Consider the following 21125-nt stretch of genomic DNA (forward strand, 5'->3'; position numbering starts at 1 on the left):
AAGTGTGAGGCATTGCGTTCCAGATGCAATTCAATTGGTCAAACTACTTGACTTTAAGCAAACCACTTTTTATCTTTACACTGCAGTTAAAATACAGACAAAACAAAAATGAAAGAATTGGCTTAACTGTAACTCTCATTTCATTAAGCATTTCGATATATATATATACTAACTACTACTAATTAACTGTTCTAATATAGTAACATCCCATAAGCACACAAAACAGATTGTCTCACATACAATTCTAGCAGCAGGAAGAGAACCCTGCCTTTAGCTGTAACAGAGAGAGGAATAAGAGCTTCCACATTCAGCTTCAAGACCCCAGCAACTGAAAAAAGCTAAAACTAAAAATCTAGGTTCTGTGGGAGCTTCAACACACCCATTCAGGCTACTTCTATTGTTCCAATTATTTTTTTTGAAAAAAATACCCAATGCCTTACAAGCTGTTTTCTCTATTGGATTTCAGCAGACTGCTTGACACTTCTAGGTAAAAACAATGACTGCAGATGCTGGAAACCAGATTCTGGATTAGTGGTGCTGGAAGAGAACAGCAGTTCAGGCAGCATGCGAGGAGCAGCAAAATCAACGTTTCGGGCAAAAGCGCTTCATCAGGAATAAAGGCAGAGAGCCTGAAGCGTGGAGAGATAAGCTAGAGGAGGGTCCTCTAGCTTATCCTCCTCCAGCTTATCTCTCCACGCTTCAGGCTCTCTGCCTTTATTCCTGATGAAGGGCTCATGCTTGACACTTCTATTTCAACCTCTCTTCATTTGGGGAAAAAAAAGGACAAAATACACCTCCTTAAAGCCATAGTGTCATCGCAATATTGTCTATGGATCTGCTGTTTGTAAAATCAGTGTTTTTCTGTAAAACAAAAACTAATAAGGGTTAAATGGTGTGTATTTTTCTTCTTGCAAAATCTTTAGAAGCGTTTTTTTGTTGTGAACGAAATCAATTAAAAACCATTTTTTTTTCAACTGAAGGAATTGCTAAGAGGAATTGCTAAGTTGTTCATTTTCGAACAACTTGACATTCCAGCCATCCACATGTTATAATGTTAAAAGAAAAATTTAGGGGAACACTCCGGTCTTGGAATCCCAATTCCAAATTGGCTGGGAGAGTGCAGGTTTCAATTTCAACCGAGGGTTCTGAAGACAATCTCATTAGACTGAAAACATTAACTGATTCTCTCCACAGACCCTGCCAGATCTATTGAGTGTTTCTAGAATTTTCTGTTCTAACTTGATCAGATTTAGCTTTCAGAAGACCTATGACCTTTGAAGAGAATAGGCTGGGCCTTTTGTTATTGTTACTTTTTCAATGAGCTTGAGCTTTCTCCATGGTGTCTATTTGCCCGTTCCAATTTTACCACGGGAATGCATGTCTTTCTAATCATTGCAGTTTGGGTTAATTGTACAGAATCTACTGTGGTACCTACAATAAGAGACAATCTAACCATCACTCCCTAACATTCAGTGCCATTACTATCACTGAATCTCACACTGTCAACATTCTGGGGGTTTCCATTGACTAGAAACTGAACTTGACCAGCTATGTAAATACTGTGGCGAGAAGAGCAAGTCAGAGGCTGAGAACCCTGCAGTGAATAGCTCATCTCCTGACTCCCTAAAGCCTGTCCACTACCTACAAGGTACAAGTCAGGAGTGTGATGGAATACTCTCCACTTGCCTGGATGGGTGCAACACCAGCAACACTCAAGCTTAACACAATTCAGGACACAGCAGCCCATTTGATTGGCACCATATCTAGCACCTTTGACATTCATAATGGCAGCAGTGTGGACTACCTACAAGATGCACTGCAGAAACTCACCAAGAATGCTTTTGACAGCATCTTCCAAACATGTGGCTTGTAAAATCCAGAAGGTCAAAAGCTGCAAACTTGTGGCAGCACCACCACCTACAAATTCCCCTCCAAGTCTCTCTCATATTGCTGTTTCTTCAGTGTTGTTGGGTCAGATTCCCTCCCTAACAGCACTGAGTGTACCTACAGCCCAAGGACCACAGTGGTTCAAGAAGGCAGTTCACCATCACCTTCCCTTGGCAATTAGGCCTGGGCAGTAAATGCTGGCCCAGTCTGGGATGCCCACATCCTGTGAAAGTATGTTTATAAATAAAAGAAAAATGTTTTAATCTCATTTCTGCGGGTCTATTGTGAAGTGGTTTGGAAGGGTTTTTTTTTACCATTTGTACATTTTGTAATTCAGTGCTGGTTTCAGAGTTCAGTCTGCAGTCCTTCCTGAGTACCCTGGAGCTGCACAGCTTTTAAAGAGAGGCTGCATTATGCTTTATGAGTGACTCATTTACATAACTCCACCAAAATGATGAATGGCATCATAGTTTTGAAATAAACTTTGTTTTATACAGGAGTTAATTGATTGTGGTTCAATTGGTTGAACCAGAAAATCCAACTTCACATGAAAGCCCTCATTGAGAAGATGAACTGTTTGCTGACCTTTGGCACAAACATTTTTGCTCCTGTTTTAGCCCTGATGAAAATGTGAGCCAGGAATTGGTCATTACTCAATCCATAAATAAAACTTCCAGTATTTTGGAATTGGTGCCCCTGATCAAGCTTAAGTATTACTTAAATAAGGGTGTTTGTGCTCGTGAACTATGTAACACTTTAGCAGCTAGCAGCAGCATCGAGCCCTTCCACCAGAGGTGCATCATTGACCAAGCGCAGCATTCAGCATCCTTTGCTGTCCTTCCACGATGCTCTCCAACTTCTATTGTACTGTTCATGCTGGGTTACACTGGGGGCTCCAAATTCACTTTGTATTGTTCCATCAGTTTTAAGAGTTGCATAGACTGCACTGAAATGAATAAACTGCTCTTGAAACATAGTGATGTAGCTCAATCACAACTGTTCTGGGACTGACTGTGATGTCTGTCTAAATGGGAAATGCTGGATTACACATTCTTCCCAGTTGATAAATTTTTTTATCTACTGTAATTTCAGGGTATCTCCGTGCTCCTGGTGGGATTCCACGTTCTTGAATTACTAATTGATGAAACCGCCATGCCTAAAGGAATGCAGGTAAGGAATCTAAAATAAAGCACAGCCTGTTGGATGTATGTGTGCGTGTATGTGTCATCCACAGACCTGTGATGTTTCATCTATCACCACCTCCTCCTGCCTCTCTTCACCCTGACCTCCATCCCAAATACATACTTGAGTTTTAAAAGCTGCACATCATCGACTCTGAAACGTCAGCATGGTTTTTGTGAGGTGAGGATATTAAAGGTTACTCAGCCGTAGTCCAATTCGAATAGTGGAGCAGGCTTAATAGGCTGAATGACCTTCTCCTGTTTCTTGTGAAGTGTAGTAGCTGAAACATTCCAGATTTGCTCCTGTCTGCCTATTACCCTGTGACTAGCTGGAATTACCATAGTCTGGTGTCTTTATCATTTCTAAAATTCAGCAAGGGAGGTCCTCAACATTGAATATATGTGATTGATGTCTAAATGCCAGGACAGTCACACGTTGTGTGTTCTGTAACTAGACCAACTAGCTGTAACCTTGTTATAGTGGAGTGAAATTGAACTTGTTAAATGCTAATCTTGATGATAGAAGCCATTTCATTGTGTGAACTTCTATATGACAAGATGTTTAGTTTGAATGTAGAAAAGCATGCACATGTATGTCGGCTGATGCATCTCCATACAGTCATAGAGATGTACAGCACAGAAACAGACCCTTCGATCCAACTCGTCCATGATGACCAGATATCCTAAACTAATCTAATCCCATTTTCCAGCACTTGGCCCATCTCCCTCTAAACCCTTCCTATTAATATATCCATCCAGATGCCTTTTAAATGCTGTAATTGTACAAGCCTCCACCGCTTTCTCTGGCAGCTCATTCCATACATGCACCACCCTCTGCGTGAGAAAGTTATCCCTCAGGTTCTTTTTAAATCCTTCTCCTCTCAACTTAAACGTATGTCCTCTAATTCTGGACTCTCCCACCCCAGGGAAAAGACCATGTCTATTTCCCCTATTCGTGCCCCTCATGATTTTATAAACTTCTAATAGGTCATCCCATTTTTTAAAACAACTGCTTAATAACTTGCAAAAGTATTGTTTTTGACAGTAACTCAACTCTCTAAACCAGCACTTGATGCTAAATTATAAATGGCACATATACTCTCTTTTAGTAAAGACAAAATGCTAGAGAAACCCATGTTTCTCTGTCCAGATGTTGCCCAACAGAGTTAATGTTTCAAGTTGAATAGAGATGATTTTCTTTTTTGTTTCTATATATGCAAACAGAAGAACAACGTGTCAAAATAAGCAAACGTGAATTTTATATACCTTCTCCCAAAAGATATCATCCAGCCCTTTAAGCTGTTACTTGTGCTGTTTTCCAATGTGGTCCTTAAATCTTTTTCCAAGTTATATCATGCACAAATCTTAATAACCTGGAGAGGGAGCTCCTATACCATGTACAGCACATATCTGAAATAATGAAAAATGTTGGAACATGCACTGTATGTCTGCCAGAAAGGGGGGAAAAAGAAGGGTTAACTCTTCGCAACTCCTTTGCAACTCTGAACAATAATTGATTGTACAATATTGACCTTTTTCTTCTCCTTCCAAATATGGGCCAGCCTCTTGTATACGTCCAGTCTGATAGCTTTTTTCCCCCCCACTTTTCTTTGTGCACAGTATCTATGTTTTTGAAGGAAAATGGCAGCTGTCTGTTTGCAGGTCACTCTTGCATTGTGGTGGGGAATTTCTGAATTTTGTATCCTCCCAACTCTTTGCTGAATTACAACCACTGCCCAATACTTTGTCTAAAAGGCCATTCTTGCGTGAACCTGGTCAGAGTGTTTGAAGGTATTTTCACGATCCAGCTTAATGCCTCGACAGTACTGTAAAGTATTGTGCATTTAATTGTCACCCAGGATCCCAACTGGGCTACTCTCCTTCCCAACCTTCTCACTTCATCTCCTTTCTTCTTCAACCGCCAAACCCCAGCCCCATCCTGAAGACTATTGTAGTTAAACTCGTGTGTGACTCATGACATGTGATGGTTCCAGTGCTGTTAAGAACTTTTTCTATTCCAGGATCCTCCTTTGGGGAAAGACTCTCTGTCTATGTTTGGTTCACTTGGAGCAGCTGTGGAAGTTGTTCTCATTTTGTATCCTTTCAGCAATTTTCTCTTCTGTAAAGATGGATGCGGTCCCACTATGTTAGGTCACCTTCCCTTTGTTCACCAGAGTATCCTCCAGTTGCCTACTGCATGCTGTTGGGTTGCCACATGTAGTCGGCAGAGGCTAAGTGCCACAGTGAGCTTGAGGGAATGTTCCAATCTTCTACCTTAGTTTTTAATTGATTGTGGGATAGGAGTGTTGCTGATGAGGCAAAATATCCAGCTTCTGATCTGTTGTAGCTGCAGTATTTATGTGCCTGACCCAGTTCAGTTTGTGATTCATGGTAGCTCCCAGGATGTTGAGGAGCCATTTGGATCCAGAACTGGCTCTAAGGTAGAAGACAGAGGGTGGTGGTGGAGGGTTGTTTGTCAGACTGGAGGCCTGTGACCAGTGGAGTGCCACAAGGATTGGTGCTGGGCCCTCTACCTTTTGTCATTTACATAAATGATTTGGATGTGAGCATAAGAGGTACAGTTAGTAAGTTTGCGGATGACACCAAAATTGGAGGTGTAGTGGACAGCGAAGAGGGTTACCTCAGATTACAACAGGATCTGGACCAGATGGGCCAATGGGCTGAGAAGTGGCAGATGGAGTTTAATTCAGATAAATGCGAGGTGCTGCATTTTGGGAAAGCAAATCTTAGCAGGACTTATACACTTAATGGTAAGGTCCTAGGGAGTGTTGCTGACCAAAGAGTCCTTGGAGTGCAGGTTCATAGCTCCTTGAAAGTGGAGTCGCAGGTAGATAGGATAGTGAAGAAGGCGTTTGGTATGCTTTCCTTTTATTGGTCAGAGTATTGAGTACGGGAGTTGGGAGGTCATGTTGCGGCTGTACAGGACATTGGTTAGGCCACTGTTGGAATATTGCAACATCCTATTGGAAGGATGTTGTGAAAGGGTTCAGAAAGGATTTACAAGGATGTTGCCAGGGTTGGAGGATTTGTGCTATAGGGAGAGGCTGAACAGGCTGGGGCTGTTTTCCCTGGAGTGTCGGAGGCTGAGGGGTGACCTTATAGAGGTTTACAAAATTATGAGGGGCATGGATAGGATAAATAGGCAAAGACTTTTCCCTGGGGTCGGGGAGTCCAGAACTAGAGGGCATAGGTTTATGGTGAGAGGGGAAAGATAAGGGGCAACGTTTTCACGCAGAGGGTGGTACGTGTATGGAATGAGCTGCCAGAGGTTGCGGTGGGGGCTGGTACAATTGCAACATTTGAGAGTCATTTGGATGGGTATATGAATAGGAAGGGTTTGGAGGGATATGGGCCAGGTGCTGGCAGGTGGGACTAGATTGGGTTGGGATATCTGGTCGGCGTGGACGGGTTGGACCGAAGGGTCTGTTTCCGTGCTGTACATCTCTATGACTCTGAGTGGTACCAATGCTGTTGAATATCAAGAAGTAATGGTTACTACACAGCACTGTCTGGTGTGAGTATACTTGTCACTTTTCAGCCCAAACCTGAAAGCTGTCCAGGTCTTGCTACATGCAGATACAGACTGTTTCAGTAACTGAATCACAAATAAGTGTCCCCATCTCTTTTATAATGTAGGGCAAGTCATTAATTTAGGGTGGGCGGGTCCTTGGTTTAACTACTCATCCATAAGGTGGCTTGCTAGTTTCTGATGCTCGAGAACTAGTTTTTAACTGGCATGTTGAATGTTTTATTGCACCTTAATGTCCGTGCAGTTACTTAATGGTGTCTTCAGTTGTTGGATTTTACAGTTCCCCGTTTTTCATCAAACTTGCCCCCAGGAAGCAGGACACTACCATGACTAAGGTTGGGAAACATATCTGTTAAAGTAATTTCTTCTGAGGATTATAATGGTCACTTATAGAGTGTCACATTGTTCTCTTTGTTTCCTGTGTATGCTATTACAACACTGGGAACTGTACAATGATACATTGGGTAAGATCAGTGGCTATTTCCTCTTTGAAGTCTCCCATCATGTTCTCTCTGATTCCAGAATCAGACTACATATTATGATAAATGTTAACTCTCCAAAGAGCATCCACACCAGGGGCTGCACAGAGTTATAAACTGGCTACTAATTCTTATTTGCAAGCTATGCCAGAGACAGTGCTGCCCACAATACAAAAGCCAAGTTAGCCAATGACTAAGCTGTGTTGTCCATTTGCACAGCAGCTATGGACAGCTCTGTTCAGCTTGTTCTAATAGATTAAATTATTAATATTAGAATACAGCCAGCAAGTACTCGGTCAAATATTATGTAATTACGAACACTGTGAAAGAGGGCAGGAAAAGCTGATGGGTCCTGCCTCTGAGTATTGTGAGTTACAGGCCAAACCCTGCCAGCAGTGTGATTGTCCCAGAAAAGACAAGTTTTAAAAATGAAGACAAGAATGGTAAACCTAGGTGGAAAGAAAAAGATTCAGCAGCAGCCCTCTCTAAACTCTGAAGGTAATCAAACCATGAATGATAAGACCCCCCCCCCTCACCCTTGACCCTGCAACTTTCTGGATATAGAGATGTTAGACATTTAAAGGAACTTGTCTAAATCTCTTTTGAATGCTTGTAGTGAGTCTGCACTCACTCGATGTGCTGACAATTTATTCCAGAGTATAAGATTCTGCAGAAAAAGCTTCACCTTGTAGCACCTCACCAGGTTTTATGCTTTTGTAACCAATGCTTATGTTATTGGTCTTTCCTATTGAGCTTAAGTAGCCTATCCATGTGGCCTGAATCCACTCCTTCAGATACTTTAAGAATGACGATTGTATCTCCTTGGAAACTGTCTGATCCAAAACTCTTAAAAATACTCCAGGTCTCAGTCTGTCCTGGTAACTTGTAGGGTCTTAAATAGCTAGTGAGATAGTTATTGCATTGCTTTTAATTGTTAAAACTCACTGGACTCAGGCAAAGTTCCATTTGATTGGAAAATAGCTAATGTAACTCCTTTATTCAAAAAGGGAGGGAGACACAGCGTGAGAAGCCCCAGACAGTTAGCTTAACATCTGTCAAGGGGAAAATGTTAAAAGCTATTATTAAAGACATTTATAACATGGTACTTGGATAAGTTCAAGGTAATCGGGCAGAGGCAACATGGCTGTGTTAAAGGAAAATCTTGTTTAATTTATTGGTATTCTTTTGAAGAAGTAACTTGCACTACAGATAAAGCGGAACAAATAGATGCATTGTACTTTGATTTCCAGAAGGCATTTGATAAGGTGCCCACATCAAAGGTTGCTGGGGGTAATTTACTGGCTTGGACAGAAGATTGGCTGGCTAACAAGAAGTAGAGAGTAAGAATAAAAGGGACATTGTCAAGCTGGCTGGATGTCACAAGCGATCTGCAATGGGATCGGTGCTGGTACCTCAACTCTTTACAATTTATATAAATTATTTAGATGAAGGATTGAAGGTATTGTAGCTGAATTTCCTGATGACACAAAGGTAGGTAGGAAAGTGAGCGGTGCAGAGAACACTGGGCTAAAAAGAGTTAGGCTAAGTGAGTGAGCAAAGATCTGGCAAATGGAGAACAATGCGAAAATGTATAATGTCTCTTTTGGCAGAAAGAATAGAAAAGCATATTATCTAAATGGTGAGAGGTTACAGAGCTTTGACATGCAGATGTTTCTGGGTGTCCTCGTGCATGAATAGCAGGTACACCAAGGAATCGGGAAAACTGATCATGTTATCTTTTATTGTGAGGGGAGTTGAATGCAGGAGTTGGGGTGTTATGCTTTACTTATGCAGGGCGATTGTGGCACTGTATCTGTAGCACTGGGTACAGTGCTGGTCCATCATATGTATGGAAGGATGTTAATCCATTGGAAGCAACTAGAGAAGGTTTACTAGACTAATATTTAGAATAGCAGACTGCCTTGTGGGGAAAGGTTAGGCCTGTATCATCTGGAGTCAGAGTTGACTTCTATGTTACAATTAAGATCCCAAGGGAGACTTCATTGAGTGGATGTGGAAAGATGCTTCTTCTTTTCCATATTCCGGATAGAGCATGATAAAGTCATTTCAAGGATACTATTATCATGTCCTGCATAAAATCTTTCAATCAATCTGTTTTATTTAGATAATCGGGAACTGTGTATCACTGCTTGTTCTGAGCTCAGCCCTGCCAGTATTCTCCCGGACTCTTGGTAAGCAGTTGTAAATTTTTCCACTGACTGTAGCTTCCACCTCCACTTTTAACTATTGTCTCTAAGTTATTCAAATCTTCCTCATCTGCTGAGTGTGTATATCTCTGCTGAGGCAGTATCAGGGATGTCTTAATTGCTTTGACCTACTTAGCCTAGTGAGGAGAACAACATTGACCCGAGTTTTCAGTTTGTTAGCATGTACTCTACTAAAGAGTGATTTTTAAAAATGTGCACCAATGAGGGAAATGTCAGGTGAAGATGAGATGGAAGGAGTTTGAATTTACACTGCAACTTACATCAGTGAGCTCTGCCAATGTGATATCTTTAATGAGATGCTGTTATTATGTCATTGAACACAATAATCAGTTTGGAGCCCAAAAACAGTGAGAGATTAATGACTTTGTATAGATTACTAGAACTGCTTTTGGGGATGAACCCTGAAGAACTCTTTGCTTCTCTTCAAATAGTTCCAGTGGATCTTCTGTGGCAGTTTGAGCATGTAGGCAAGGCCACTGCTTAATGTCCCATTAAAAGGATGGCATCTCCGATGTAGCACAGCCTCAGTACTACACTTTAAGGCATTTGCTCCTTCTTGCTAAATGGCCTAGACATGTCTAATGTCAAGAGTCTCTTGTGATGAATGGGCACTTGGCTGGGATACTGTGGAGCCTTTTGTCGTTGGCTTGAGTGGAATGGAGAAAATCGAAGCAAAATCTATATTGGATAATAAGTTGTTGACATTAGTATCTCAGAAAAATTGCTGTGTGAACTCCCACTGCACCTGTAAGTCATTTATTGCCCATCAAGTCATTCTTGTGACTTCTCTGAATGTAACCAATAGCAGTGAGAGAATTGGCTCCCTGTTAACTTGACTGTTTGAATGACCTTTTGCTACCCCTTTTCATATTGCCTCTGGTAATCAGAGAACATTAATATGATATTTGATAATAAGGAATAGTTACCTCTTTGTATAATGCAAGGAAGGCACTGGTTTTCTGTTTCCACATAAAAACAGATTAAATTGTGGAATGTGATCTCCAAAATGCTAATTAGAGATCCCAGAAGCAAATGCAATAAAAACCAATTTGCTTCACACAAGTCATGACAAGCCTTTGGTCCTGATGGCATCGAGACAACATCATTCCTGTTGCCATTTGAGTTCCTAAGATTGCCTTTAGATGGCGCCAAACTCTTCTCTGACCACGGGAAGGTGAGCCTCATTTTCAACTTGCAGATCCAAAATTTATAAAATTCAGTTTTTCCTCTCTTTAGCAAAGCAGAATTTTTGAGAATTTGTGTCATGTCTCAAAAGTTCTTCCCTCTTGAAGACATTAGTTTCCCTCACTGTAATGTCATTGCATGCATAACAGGCCTGATCTGCTAAATAGTGCAGATTGGTGCACATCCGGACTGTTAATTAGCTATTTACTTTAAGCAGGTACATTTAGGGGAGGTGATGGCCTAGTGGTATTATCACTGGACTATTAATCTGGAGATCCAGGCAATGTTCTGAGGATGAGAGTTCAAATCCCACCATTGCAGATGATGGAATTTTAATTCCACATTTTTATTGAATTCAAAGTCTAATGATGACTATGAAAGCATTGTTGATTGTTTGGGGGAAAAACCCATCTGGTTCACTAATGTCCTTAGCGGGGGAAATCTGCCTTCCTCACCTGGTCGCGCCTACATGTGACTCCAGACCCTTAGCAATGTGGTTGACTCCTAACTGCCCTTTAGGCAGTAAATGCTGTTATTTCTCACTTTGGTGTGGTCTTATGAAAGCACATGTTTTATTGAAGGTTTGAATGTAGAAAGATCCATTTTAACAACAATTTCACTTTGAACTACACAGTAGGAAATGATGAGTAAAGTGATGCACATGCAACCCTTCTGATTTCTCCGACAAAATATTAAGTTAGATATTGAAATTCCTTACCTCCTTTCAGAGAATTTTTTTCTCTTTTAGGAATCACAAATTTTGACTTGTTGGGGAACTTTGGCAGTTTTAACTGGCTTGGAAATTTTTACATCATCTTTCTCTACAACATGCTTTTTGCTGGTCTCACAGCAATGTGTCTGGTCAAAAAGTTCACCAAGGCTATGCAAGCGGAACTTCTCCATGCATTTGGTAAGTGCAACCTGTGCAGGTGCAACTATGTTATGACACATCAGTAAATCTGGCACCTAAAAAGAAGGCCGATCTACTAATATTGTGTGATTGTAATTATTGGACTCCATATTGAGGATAAAAAAAAGCTATCTTCCTATCAGGCATTCTGATTGGGTAAATTTTGACAGTACCAAGGTGCTTTTAATAATGTATTAAATATCCATTTAGAATGAGAACCACGTTGCGAGTGTGATGATATGATGTTCATCTTGTATTAAATGTTCACATTTTAATAGTTTAAAAACATGTGGATAACTTATTATTGAACCTCCATTCAGTTTTTGGGCACAAAATTCTAATTGAAGGCTACAGTTGAGGCATTTTGTGTCTCATTAAACTCACACCCTTGCTACAGGTAGATATGAATGTGTGGATTGGAGATGCTCGGCTTCACCTGAGAATACCAACTAACTTTTGACAGCTGCAAAATGATTGAATATAGTGAGCCAGTCCAAAAATGCAAACATCCCCTGTTGCTAAGTAATTGTACATTTTCTGGATTGAAGTTAGTTTGAATGTTTTGAAGCACAATTCTCTGGCAAGTTTATATTGTAGAGCTGTTCCAAGATGTGTTTACTTCCGAGCTGCATGCCATTTGTATTGCAGGGCAGATTCTGTAGCTTCCAGAGTATTGGGTAGCCACGACTTATTCAATTTTAATCAGACATTTTTTTTCCTGTCTCCGAATTTCTTCACTGGCTGGCATAATATATCCAGGCCAGCAAGCCAAGAACATCTTTATCATCACGTACAGGTAGCCTCTGTGTGGCTGGCAGTATTAGTTTGGGTTAACATCAGGAGTCATGCTTCTAGGCATGTCTAGTGACTTTCAGGCCTTGAAAAGCCACACTGGGCTTTTCTTATCTTGACAGCTCTGAATTGTAGTGTTTTTAATATTTTCTTACATTTCCTCTTGGGGATTCATGCTACAATCTTCACCACTGAACCTCCCCAAAATCGCTCTCCTTGACCACCGTTGAATCAAACTGTTTACAAATTGCCATCCTATTTCATCCCAAGCTGAGTTTCTGACTCCACATCCTCTCCATCTCAAGCACCACCTACTTTGATGTTCCTTCAAGCTCTCTGCCACTAAACCCCCTCGCCTGTAATCTTTGTAAGGTGCAGACCCGACTATTCCAATGATCTTCTCGTCAGCATTCCACCTTCTGCTCTCCATCAACTTCAGCAAAAACTCTGGGTATACCCTGTCCTGCATCAAGTCCCAATTGCCCATTACTTCTTCCCTTGCCGATCTCTCATGACTATTTCAGTGTTCCAATGCTTCATTTATAAATTCCTGTTCTAGTCTTGGGCATCATTCCCTATGTATCTCTGTAACCTTCTCCAGTACTGCAACTTCCCAATTCCATTCCTTTTTATTCTAACCTCTTCTGAGTCTCTCCCTTCTGGCTAGGCTCTAAGCTGTGGAATTCTTTCTCAAAAAAACTCTGCGTTGTCTCCTCCCTCTCCTTTTGACATTCTCCTTAAAAACCCTCTTGAATCAAGCTCAACATTTCTAATATATCTTCCCTCACTCTTGTTCTCCCTTTTCTGCCCTTGCCCTCTTTGTGCCTGTGGGATAGCAGCCTGCTGACAAACTAAGGATGGCCACTTGGGTGAGTTACTAGACAGCTACACACACAAGAATTCTACCTCCGCAAGCAGGTCAGCGTACTGCAAGTTATGAAAACCAATTCATCTACAATGCTGTTTGAGGAAGGGGGGGGCAGGGAGAAATATCTACAAATTAATAGAAATAAATCTGGTTTTATTTAATCTCTACTGTCTCAAATTCCCTGATTTTGGTACCACCTGCAGCTAAATTTAACACTTATTTCCTTGCAACAACAAATTGTGCAGAAGGTGCTGTAGTGCCCCCTTTCTCCAAATATTCTGCTGTCAATTTGATTCCAATTCAATCTCTGGTTGTTGATTCTGGAGTGATCTCATTAATATTATTTTAATAAACACTTGATAATGACAGTGCCTGTTGGGGCAGTGGGAAGGGAGGTACAGTTGAAGGCTTGATTGCAACAGGTTTGTTCATAGGCCTATGAAGCCAAATTCTGTGGATTAAGCACTATTTTTGGATTAAGGTACGAAATGTTAAACTTTGTTGTCATAATCCAGCATTCCGCTTTTCAGCCAAAGCGGGTTCCAAGTTGATTTTTGATGATTTCATTTGAAAAATGCATCAACAAGGGTTAAGTTACACTCTGGCCATGTTAGATCTGTGGTCAGTAATTAGTGACGTTTATCCTGAAATACAATCCCAGTCTGGTTCCTCTGGGTAAATGTTGCTGTGAAACGTTTTGTCTCCTGGGAGCCATTTCTAATCTCTCATTGTCAACAAATTGAATGCAATGGCTGCCCAAGCACAAAATCAGGGCCGCAGCTCATTTCGAAGGGTCAAGATAAGAAGGGATGAAGAGCCTCGCCTGCACCATATGATTAGGAGGGAGTTGATATTGGCACCTATGGGAGGGAGTTGATATTGGCACGTTAGCCGTCTTTTATGAAGGCAATTTCTAGATTGTGAAGGGTTTTTATACTTCAAAAGCAAACTACAATGTGTTGAATTGTATGGTATTTATAAGTTTATCGAGATAATATGCACCAATTGTTCAAACAGTTCAGTTACCTGCCATTGTTTGCTGTATTCCTAAATTTATGAACAAACTTTCTTGCAATGCCAAACGCCTTTTTTTTTGTTTGTTTGTTTTGCTTCATTAAATAAGGTGCTTTTGAACCTGGCGTATGAAGTCATGCATCCTCAATAAAGCAGCCTGACTTTGACAAGCTGCTCTACAGAATATAATACTAAAAACTACTTTCAGTGCTTTTCGGTGCGAAATGGACCCTGGGTAGGGAAGGGCTAGAAGTTTGCAGCGAGGAATTGTATCTCTGTTGTCCAGCAAAATGTTTTCCCTCTTTGGTAGAGGCTGAGGTGATAGACCTAATGTAGGATCTTACTGTATGCAAACTGGCTTCCATACTTGCCTACAGAGTGGCTTTATGAGTAACTCATTGGCTTTGAAGTGCTTTTTGGATGTCTTGAGAACACATACAGCAGCATAGAAATGCAAAATAGTTCTTTTGAATCTGGTGATCTGATCACTGTTTCAGGTCCCTTTCCTCCCCTTGCTGTGTTCTGGCAGAGGCTGCCTTTCTGTTTTGGTGGCCCCTGTTTTGTGTAACTACCAACATCACCTGCCAAGTGGTAGATATGGATATCTGGATCTAGCTGTTTGTCTCTTCCGAACTGACAGTAATTGCTGGGGTTTTCCCTCCGATGGCTCACCACTGCCTGTGATACTTCTACCTCCTAAAATACAGAAAATGTTATGATACTAAGGAGACCGTTTGGTCTGTCGTGTCTATGTCAGATATCCTAATAAAATGTAAGTGGTTATTCAGACCAAATACTTCAGGATGCTTTGTCTATAAAGTCTTTGTAAAATTTTTGTTCTGCTGCTTTGCAGACACTGAAGTTGCCCAATTGACAAATGTGCCTTTGATTTTTCACATTCATTTTCTTCGTTTTGAATAATTTATTTGACCAAGGGCAAACTTTGACAATAACTAAACTCTCTGACCAGCTGGAATAAATCCAAAATATGGAAAGAACTTGAGCATTATTGCCTTGAATACTGTGTTCTAAAATAATTAACTTCCATTTCTGGATGTAAAGATTATATTTAAAAAAATTTAAATGGGCTTGACTAAGCCTGGGCTCACAGTGGGGCTTCCTTGATCACAATGAATTCTGACTGGAAAAAAATGTTAAGTTATTTATAATTAAATTTGATAAGATTAGTTTAAAATAGACCATAGACTCTTGTAATGCTGACTTATCTCTGCAAAGTGGTGAGTTACATGAGCTAGATTGTTAGAATCTGAGTTTTGGTTTTCCTGCTTGTTCGTGGATTACAGATCTTGCGACATGTTTGTCTTTGGAAATAATTTTATCACCAGCTTCACTGAGCAATTGTGTGATGGCAGTTATCAGATATTCAGTGTGGTAAGGTGAAAACCTTGTTCTAAATGTAAATATTGTGCAGCACTAGCCTGGAGGCTGGGAGTTCATGGGTTGGAATCTGGATTTGCTTGTCCTACCATGCACATGGGTGATGGAAAAAAAGAGTACTTGCACAGAAGAGAGTGTACAAAATCAGTTTTTAAATTAAGAGTTGCAACTGGGGCAATTGCAGAGCAAAATAGACACTTAATTGTTTTTATTGAGGTCCTTCACCACTTGTAAATATTTGTGAATGAATTGATTGTGATTATAACTTTTCTTTTCAACATTTTATTTCTTCAGGCTTGGACAGATTGCCTCTTCCAGTCACTAGATCTTGCACCTCTGCCAAGATGGGTCCAGCAAGTAGCAAGGGACTTGTGTAACATTGGTGGATGGTTATGTTTGATGGGTCAGCCACAAAAGGGACTATATAATATTAATACTATACTGTGAATGCTGCTATCGCTTGGGTTTCGAAGTTCCAAGGCCTTCTCGTGACCCCATGTTCAAGGAACATGAACTTTTAAACTCAGGATCAGGCAGTTCCTTTCAACAAATCCAGGGCTCTTGGGGATGCCTCCAACTTCTCTCTCCCACCATAGAGAATCAAACTTTGTTTACTTTGTGAAGCTGGAATTATCATAATGAGCGACACCTCACTATGTAACTGTTATGCAACTATTATGAGATGGAATTAATCCAAAGAGGCAGATTTTTCAAACAGTTACATGTTTACATTATGTATTCTGTGCAATATGCTTTTTTTAAAAAATGTGATTTTAGCCTGTCTTATTTAAAGTGTTTTCCATCCTTGGATGTTGCCAGTGTCTTTTTCAATTTACTGTTCATCGATTGGGATTTTTTCCGTTTTAAACTGTTTTCAAAGTCGTGTCCGTCAAAATGGCTACACTCTGAAGCATTTCCTTGTCTGCCAGTAATAGGGGAAACTGGGGTTTGGAGTGCTGAAAGCTGTTCAGAATAAAGCTGAAACATGTATTTTCTATATGGAAACTCATTTTCTATAAAGTGACTAAGTTTGAAGAGTTTTGATCATCTTAATTATTGCAAGATGCTATTTAGGGAAAATCCTCCAGGATATTTCTCTAGATCATGCTCTTTCCAGAATCGTTTAATGCAAGCAGTGGAGAGTACTGCTGGCTGAGTAAGCCTAGACTTGACCATGCATAGAAAAAATTAGAACTCGTGAGATTTACTAATTTAACTGTCAGAGAATATTAAGTAGTAAATGTGAGATGTTGGTTGTTGAGATTTGGACAGGAGAGATGAGATGGTTATCATTTTATTACTTGTTTCAATGGAAAATTACTGGAGTGATAATCTGCACTGATTACTGGCAAGATTTTTTTGGTGTCAACTAAGCTGGCGTTTTGTCAGTGGAGTTGGTAATGTTAGCATTAAGAATACCAATGAAGCCAAACTTCTTGCCCCATTGCTTGGTAATGGTTTTTACATCTTTAACCTTTTTTTTGTTCTGTTAATGGAGGAAGTGTGTCAGGAGCTCCAATTGCATCTCTGTGCAAACATTCAGGTTGCTTTCTGCTCGGCCCTCAGCCAGGATTGAATTGAACTGCATTTCATTTCTACTGGATTTGAATTGCACTGACTTGAGTTATCTGCCAGCACTTCGGATTGGAAAGGTATCCGTACACAAGGTGTAGACTGAATAAATAAATGAGCCATCGACAAACTATTTCCATTTCCAACATCAAAAACAAGATGATTAATGCTTTCTAGTTATGGTTTATTATAAAATTACCCGTGTTAGTTTGGGCATTTGGGTTGTTTTTCCAGTGCAATCCAATGTTTTTCTTTGTAATAACTTGCAGTTACTATTGTTAGTCAATTTTTAGAAGTGGTTACCTTCTTTGATGCATTTCTGTCCACCATAGCCTGCACTGCATAACCAATAGCTAGAAAGGTGCATGTGGGTACCGGCTCTTGTGGTGACTGTGTGGCTCCCCCTGCAGTGCTTATGTCTCCTATTGATGAAGAACTTCCTCATGATGGCATCAAAATTTAGAAACTGAAAACTTCTGTCATTGCGAAATGTCTGACAAATAAGTCTAATTACATCCCTGCATCTTGGTTGTTTGGTTTCTGCCCCCAGGTGTTGTAGATAAATCTGCTTTTCTGTTCCTGATACTTCAATTAGCAGAAAACAATTTCAAATGTTGTTCCTAAAATAGTGCGGCATAAATAATTGCAGTTTAAAAATTAGGCTAGTTTGCAGCAGTGGTAAATAATTGTAAGATATAATTTGTTTTGGGATACTATTTAGGTTTTATTTGATTATAAGAATTAATTTAAGATATGCAAGCCTGTAAGATTCAGGAGTGGTAATTTCTGCAAAAGAACAGGCATCAATAGTGTGAAGCGCTTGTGCTGGGAGCCAAGCATACCGATAGATGTCAGTACTTTTGGACAGAAAGCTGCAGGAAAACTTTTCAGTAGCTACTTGGGCAGAATGTGTTTTTTTTTCTCAGCATCCCAATACCAACCAGGATAAAGGTTGATTGTTTAGAGTTTAGGAGAGGGGAGGACCATGTCTGATGGCTATTTAAAGTTCTTGAAGTTGAACGTGAGTGAAGTCCTGTTCTGTTGATGCTTGCTTAAAACATCCTTTATGGAGGGTATCGGCCATTTTGGCAGTTTGGGATGACCCAATGTTTAGCCTTACAGTCACTTTGCCTGATTTTCTCTGGAGGTCTGTGTAGGTCTTCATCATTTGTTTGTGTTGAACTTCATCGGACCAATCATGCGGATTGTGATGCTTCAAATGAATTTTTATTTCTCAAATGCAACAAAATTCTTGCAGTGTTTAAAAAGGTATGATAGAAAGAAGCCCAGATAGATACAAGCTGGTTGTTGTGGGCTAGTGTTTATGCCAACCCAAATGGGTTGAAAAAGCTGAATAGACAGTTTCCATTCTGACCTTCAGCATTATGAATGGCAGGAGGAGAAAGCTAAAATGTGTACAGACTCTTAACTCCAAAGTATGTGTGCCAAGTGTATCAAATAAGCATCCTGGAAGATTCAGGTTTTGAGAATATGGATGAATGAAGCTAATATAGAATGCTTGTTAAAGTCTAAGAGTTAATGATCAAACCTCCATTTGGGAGAAAGACTGGTTTGATCCATGATACAAGTTCAGCACCAGCAATTTAACAAAGATGTTCCTTTGGCAATTCCCATCATCATCAATGCTAAATGTCCACCTTGATGACTTTTATTTTCATTTGGAGTGGTGAAGGTATTTCTTTCTATTTAAGATTTTTAATTGGATTCCAAATTCAAATACTCATTCCTCCAGAGAGTTTTGACTTCATGATGGTTCTTGATGAAGAAATTTATTTTACAACTGAAGCATGACTTATTGTGACTGAAATGAAAAATCAACTATAAGATGCTTGTGATGGAGCTCAGTACTCTACTAATGAGACTTGTGTCCTAATGAGGACATAATGAGTACACAATTGCATCTTGATCATTCAGTCTTTGCCTCCAGGTTTTGTGGATAAATCTCTTTTTCTGTTCCTTACAGTTCAACTGTAAATGTCCTTTGAAGCAAAGAACAGTTTTATTTTGCACATGCATATGACTTGAAACAGATTGTTACTTTCAGACCCGGTGTATGATGTTCTGTGATCTGCCCAACATTCTGAACTGCCAGAACAAGGCAGCAAAGCTCGAACCCACCCTGATGTGTGTATAAAAACAAATGCCGGGATTTCTTCCTGTTTTAAAATTAAGTTGCTGGAATTGAATTTTGTAACAAATCCACCTCCTAAGTGTATGTTTCTTTCATTAATAGATTCCTGATAAATACTTTGCCAGTCATATATTTGCCAACCTTGCAGCATTGTTAGAGAGTCCAGTTCTTGCAAGTGCACTGAGCTTGTTATGCTGCTATAAATTCCACTTGCAACTTTGATTTGGGATTTTTAATTTTCAGAATTGCCATTTTAAATTGAAACCAATTTTGCTGAAAAAAAATCAGCTTTTAAAAATATATTGGCAGACAGTAAATGTCTTTGAGAAGTAGAATGGAATTGGTTATAGTGAAGTTGATCTCTGGTTGCAATGAACAATGTTTGTCATCTTTGGTGTACTCACTGCATATTACATTTTTTTTCATCATAGTCAAATTTTAAGTACAATGGAAATACAATTTGGAGAGCGTAGTTTTCTTTTCCACACGAGTCTGTAAATTAACTATTACCGAGTGCCTTTTGCCAATGTGTTTCTCATTTCATCACTTTATGTATGTAGTGCAAATTCATTCCCCAGATGGATTTCTATTAATAAACCATGTAGATTAGTTGGTCTGCTACCCTTGGTGGTAAGTAGGCTGCAAGCACATTGTTTCTTAAACTGGTACCTCAAGGGCTACTTGGCTATAGACAGACTGGTGCCCATTGAACTGTACCCCAGCGTGAGTCAATGCCTTAAGAAGAGGAAAAGAGAATTTTGGGATGAAAGAAGCAATTTATTTCAGTGAGCTTTGCTCCCTGTCAGAATATCTATCTCTCTCTCTCATCAAAGATGGACATTCCAAATGTAAGGTTTACATTTTATTTTCAAATCTCTGAGGATTTTTGGGCTGAGTGATGAAAGTCTTCAGTTACAGGGAATATCCTGAATGCTGAATTAGTTAAGGAATCGCAAATACTTGGGAGGTCTGGCATTCCGAATTCCCAGCAGCCTGATCTCCTAACGTTGCTCTATATTGGAGGGAAATGACTCTGATTGTATAATCATCACTCCTGTGACAATGTCTTTTTACAAACTCCATTGTTTGGTAAATGTGTTGTGATTTGAAATTGTAATGTAATCTGTTTGTATCTTTGTGTACAATCTGTTAACGACAATACAAGTAAAATACATTTTTTTAAAAGTCCTGTTTGTTTTCACTTCTTCTGAACTTGATTTTGTAAGACTCCAGTCCCTAGTTAAGACTTTGTGACATGAATCACCGGTTACAGTTTTTCATTTTTGTTTTGCTCTTGGACGTTTTGTTTTAACTTCCATGTTTCTGACAGCTCTTCCATGATTGTGGCAGGTAAATGAGTTGAATTTGGAGGATGAACAGAGAACACTCTCTTCCATTTATTTCAGCTACTAATGTTAACCTGTTTTCATACCCTCCTGCCTTCCGAAATGGAAAAAAATGCCATGTTTCAACTGTCAAACATTTTAAAAATATTGTTGTCAAGCAAGTTGTCTTATTTTCACCTTGATAACTGCAGTGCAAACAAATTTAATAGTTCAATTTTTTTTAGTAAACAATCAATCAAATACACATTCTAACAAATGAGCAAAGATGTTGCCATTTAGTGACTTGTCTGTTCCTTCTGACATTGACTGCATACAAACTAATTTCTGCCAAGAGCATATCATATATCTATTCCAGAAATGGATGATTCCAACTGCAGGCCAATTGTTGAGTGAGAAAAAGTTTCTCTCTCTCTCTCTCTCTCTCTCTCCATGCCCAACCTTTTGTTTGGGTTTTCTTTTTAACCCCCCTATTCAAAACAGAAATACCACTGAAGCAAAATGAATGAGCAGCAAAATAACGCCCCTTCCTGATTAGACAACATGATAATGTGCTTTTCTTTTGA

The 21125-nt window shown here is 39.8% G+C and overlaps 1 protein-coding gene across 1 annotated transcript in view; it reads left to right on the forward strand.

Annotated features, from left to right (window-relative positions):
* The window catches only part of lmbr1l (limb development membrane protein 1-like), a 62479-nt gene extending 42089 nt beyond the window's left edge, over positions 1-20390 (forward strand). Inside the window, exons 12-17 of the mRNA XM_043681824.1 lie at positions 2980-3057; positions 5090-5163; positions 6863-6953; positions 9223-9289; positions 11259-11420; positions 15787-20390. Coding sequence (XP_043537759.1) covers positions 2980-3057; positions 5090-5163; positions 6863-6953; positions 9223-9289; positions 11259-11420; positions 15787-15869 — 555 coding nt within the window. The 3' untranslated portion in view covers positions 15870-20390. The remainder of the gene's footprint in view (positions 1-2979; positions 3058-5089; positions 5164-6862; positions 6954-9222; positions 9290-11258; positions 11421-15786) is intronic.
* The last annotated feature ends 735 nt before the right edge of the window (positions 20391-21125 follow it).

Source organism: Chiloscyllium plagiosum, chromosome 43 (assembly GCF_004010195.1).
Source record: "Chiloscyllium plagiosum isolate BGI_BamShark_2017 chromosome 43, ASM401019v2, whole genome shotgun sequence".
NCBI classification, from domain to species: Eukaryota; Metazoa; Chordata; class Chondrichthyes; order Orectolobiformes; family Hemiscylliidae; genus Chiloscyllium; species Chiloscyllium plagiosum.